The sequence below is a fragment of the Gavialis gangeticus genome, unplaced genomic scaffold (assembly GCF_001723915.1).
Source record: "Gavialis gangeticus isolate Ggan-Ray unplaced genomic scaffold, GavGan_comp1, whole genome shotgun sequence".
In the NCBI taxonomy this organism is placed as follows: Eukaryota; Metazoa; Chordata; order Crocodylia; family Gavialidae; genus Gavialis; species Gavialis gangeticus.
This window is the reverse complement of record NW_017729031.1, coordinates 108,043,132-108,046,980: the sequence shown is the minus strand read 5'-3', so window position 1 is coordinate 108,046,980 and position 3,849 is coordinate 108,043,132. Positions and strand designations below refer to the sequence as shown.

The window sequence follows — 3,849 nt, the reverse complement described above, 5'->3', positions numbered from 1 at the left end:
CCTCTAAGCCCCTTTGAGACACAGTGCCCCTGATTGCCCTGGCACTGCTCAGTTATGTGCCCAGCTGAATCTCCTGCTCCATTCTGTTTGACTGTTAGATCACCCTCCCAGCCCCGTCTGTCTGTCTGTCCATTCCATCAGGCAGATCAGGAAGTTTTGGGTGCCAGGGCCAGCTCTGTAACTGACCTATACAGGGCCTGGCACCCAGGACCAGTCTGTGTGTGGATTCCTAGGTGTCCTTGTTGTGTACAGAATTCGTAACTACCCCTGAACATTAAGGATAGAACCCAGGTGTCCTGATCCCCAGTCCCACCTCTCACAGAAGAGAGGATTGGGAGGATCAGCTCAGCAGTGGTACTGGACCACCAGTTCAGCCTGTGTCAAGTGTCTGACACCATAGCCCTGATAACTGTCCTCCACAGGGGTCCAGTTGAGAGCTGGTTGCGGGTACTGGCTATAGGTTTGGTGCAGGGATGCACAGGGAGCTGGGGGAGGTGGATGTAGGCCAGTGCCCACATGCATGGAGAGGGCTGGCTCCAGCTAGACAGTGGGGCAACTTCCAGAATTTCCTGCCCTCTAGCATCCTGCCAATGGCTCCGGCCAGCCCATACATGCACAGAGGCAAGGGGCTGGGGTGACACTCACGTCTGGATGGCTTTGCAGATGCTGTCAATGCTGAGGCCACCTTTGCGGAGTGTGATGGCCAGGTTCTTGGCCCGGTTGGACTCTATCAGCGTCACCTTGCTGGGGGCCTTCTGAGTGACTTTTGCCTTCAGGGTGCCAATGTCCAGGCTGGGGCCTTGTGCCTTGGTCTTGAACTGCTCCTCAAAGTCACTCATGTCCAGCTCCTGCAGGGAGCAGCAGAGAGGCAAGAAGAGGTAGTAGCAAAGCAGAGGAGCATGGTGGAGAGAAGGGAGGGAGCACAAAGGGGTGGGGAGGGAGGAGAATGGGATGGACATATGGAAACAAGGCAAGCAGGTTACTCCAGGGCTGAGCTGGCTGCAGACCTACAGCCCTGAGACCTGCCCCCAGCACGCAGAGATCTCCTCTCCATGGTGCTGAACTGCTGCTTCAGGGAACTCCTGGGTGTGCAGAGTCTACAGGACAGAGTCCCTCTGCCTCGCAGGCATGCCCTGCCCTTTCAATAGGAGACGAGGCTGCAGTGTGCTGGAGTCTCCCCTTTGGGAGCAGGCTGTGGGGTTTTCATCCAGTGGAGAACCTGTTGCCTGACAGCCCTGAGCTTTCCTGGCACAATGCTAACCTTAGGCACATGTTCTCAGCCCAGCAAACAGCTCACTGGCTGTCCAGCTCAGCCCCAGGCCACAATAACTTCCTCTACCCCAACCCTCTCCAGACTTTACTACCCCCCCCCCACCTCCTCCTGTCACAGTGAGCTGGTTCCATCCCAGAAAGGCAGCCTCAAGAGCAGATCCTCACCTCCAAGATCTTCTCATCATTGAGGTCATTGAAGACGGTCCCGTTAATCTGGTTGGGTTTCAGAGCTACCCAGTTGAAAATGGGCATCCGGAACTTGGTTTGTATTGGCTTTTTGACTTTGACTGCAACAAGGACAAGGATGAGAGTCAAGTGGGAGTGGGCAGGACAGCATGAGAGTAGACTCAGTTCCCATGGGGCACCATGAGGCTGGGGACCCGGCAGGTCCTCAGAGCAGCAAAGGTATGAGGGGGCTCTTCATGCCTCTACCATAGCAGAACACAACAAGCCAGGTATCCTGAGTAGAGGCCCCTGTCCCAGAGGTGTGGCTTTGCTGCCAGAGTTGAGGAGACATGGACTGAGGTATCAGGCAACTTACTGGACTAAGCACCCAAGCTGCCCTGTCCATGGGGCAATACAGAACTAGATGAACTCAAAGAGCCAACAGGGCTGTAGCACTGGGGCTCCCTGGCCCAGGACAATGTCCTCAGAGGGCTGGTTAGGGATGTTAGTGAGGTGGTGTGAGACTTCACATCCCACACAACCCAGCCCTTCGGCTTCTGCCTCGGCAGAGAGGCCAAGGCAGGTAAGAGCTATGGACACCTCCCTCCCCTTCTTGGGGATGGAGGAAATGAGAAGCCAGCCAGGCAATGCCTGCTCTGTGGCGTCCAGGGCACTCATCCTGGTACCCCTGCCCTCATATGAGCATAATGTTCCCTTCTGTGCTGAGCTGCACCCACACCCCAAGCTTGGCTTACCTGAGCTGGCTGCTGTGATTAGGCTTCCTCCCAGTGGCTGTCCCATGGGTGGGGGTGGGGGTGGAGGAGGAGGAGGAGCAGGGCCATCAGTCATTGAGAGGGGAGGTGGGGGTGGGATTTCCACCCCAGGCAGTGGTGGGGCAGGTGGAGGGGTGTCAACCCCAGGGAGGGGTGGGGCTGGCGGTGGTGGAGAAGGTAGGGACTGTTGCTCGCTGGATGGGGTGGCAGGGCCAGCATCTTTGGTGTGGGGTAGTGGTGGGGGTGGTGGAGGAAGAGCTGGAGCTGCAGCAGGAGACGGTGGTGGGAGAGGGGTGGAAGGAGACAGGAAATCTGCAAAATAAATGCAAAGCCAATGAGCCCCTCCACTCAGTCTAACAATGGAGGGTTCTGGGCCTGGGCTTGGCAAGGTGGGAGGCATCTGTGCCCTTGCCCTCAGGCAAGTCCCCTCCTCCCTCTGTGACTCAGTTTCCCCCCTCCCCATTCTGTGACGGTGATCCACTTTGCAGAGTGCTTTGTGACCCTCCAGCATAAGGTCTCCATGTCATGTGCTTTTTTTGATCTTGTGCGTGTTTGCATCCCAAGATGGTGCAGTGCTGGCACAGTGAGTCCCTGATTTTCAGAGGGGCAGGTGCACACCTCAGGGAGACTTTGGGGAGGTTCTGCAGGGCTGGTACCCAGGGCAAGGTTGCCATCTAGAAATCCAGCCTGCCTGAAAAAAGGGACTCCCAGCTCCAAACAGGATGGAGCAGGGAAAAGACCCCTAGCCCTTGGTGTGAGGAGGAAGGGAAATCCGAGTGCACCACTGCCTCAACTCCATAGATGGCTCTGCCCCAGACTGGGGGAGTTCCTGGCTCCATCCAGAGACAAACAGGACTCCTCTCCTCCCTCCCACCACCTGTGCTGCCCATCAGAGGGTGGCAGATACCTGTGCTGGTAGAGACGGAGGCTTCTACAGTAACCACGGGGACGCTTGGGGTTTCTATGACAACAGGGACAATCTCGATGGCAACGTCTCCCTCTGGCCCACGCAGGATCCGGACTAACCCTTTATCCTCCAGCTCCTCCAGCTTCTGCTCCAAAGCTGAGCGATACGATTCTGTTGGCTGCTGTGGCTGCGGCTGCGGCTGCGGCTGCTGGGGGGAGCTCACTGGGCCGGCAGACTCGCTGAGCTGGTCCTGAGCCAATACACAGAGCCAGTCAGTGCCACCCCCACCTGTCACTGGGCAGGGAGCCCAATTGCTAATGACCCACACTGGAGCAAGTGCTCCCTTCCTACAAGGAGCAGGGAATTATCCACACACAAGGAGGGCCCAAGACAGCTAGAAGGCATCCTTATGTGCATGCACAGACAGCTAGGCACTTCATCCCCTGAGAACGAGCCTGTGTTCCAACGCCTCCAGTGCCAGGGCTGGAAAGTTCACTGCAAGAAGGGTTGTCAGTGGCTTCTCACACATACCCAGGATGCTTGTATCCCAGGGCTGGAGTAGCATACTCAGCACCTACTGCATAACCCTGCTGACCCTGAACTTTTCCTACCCCAAACTCTTCCCACCCCACTTCCCACACCCGTATCTGCCAAGCTCCCTCCTCTCCTCCTGTTCTCCCCCAGCTTTCACTCCCCCCCCCCCCCTTGCCTTCAATACCTCCCCCTTGGACG

At 57.2% G+C, this 3,849-nt stretch overlaps 1 protein-coding gene across 2 annotated transcripts in view; it reads right to left on the bottom strand.

Moving 5' to 3' along the window:
- The window catches only part of FMNL1 (formin like 1), a 56,215-nt gene that overhangs the window by 20,626 nt on the left and 31,740 nt on the right, over window positions 1–3,849 (bottom strand). For both annotated transcript variants that reach the window (XM_019523542.1, XM_019523541.1), the window contains 4 exons: window positions 3,118–3,367; window positions 2,193–2,522; window positions 1,438–1,559; window positions 646–848 (listed from right to left, as the gene is read on the bottom strand). In XM_019523542.1, coding sequence (XP_019379087.1) covers window positions 646–848; window positions 1,438–1,559; window positions 2,193–2,522; window positions 3,118–3,367 — 905 coding nt within the window. The remainder of the gene's footprint in view (window positions 1–645; window positions 849–1,437; window positions 1,560–2,192; window positions 2,523–3,117; window positions 3,368–3,849) is intronic.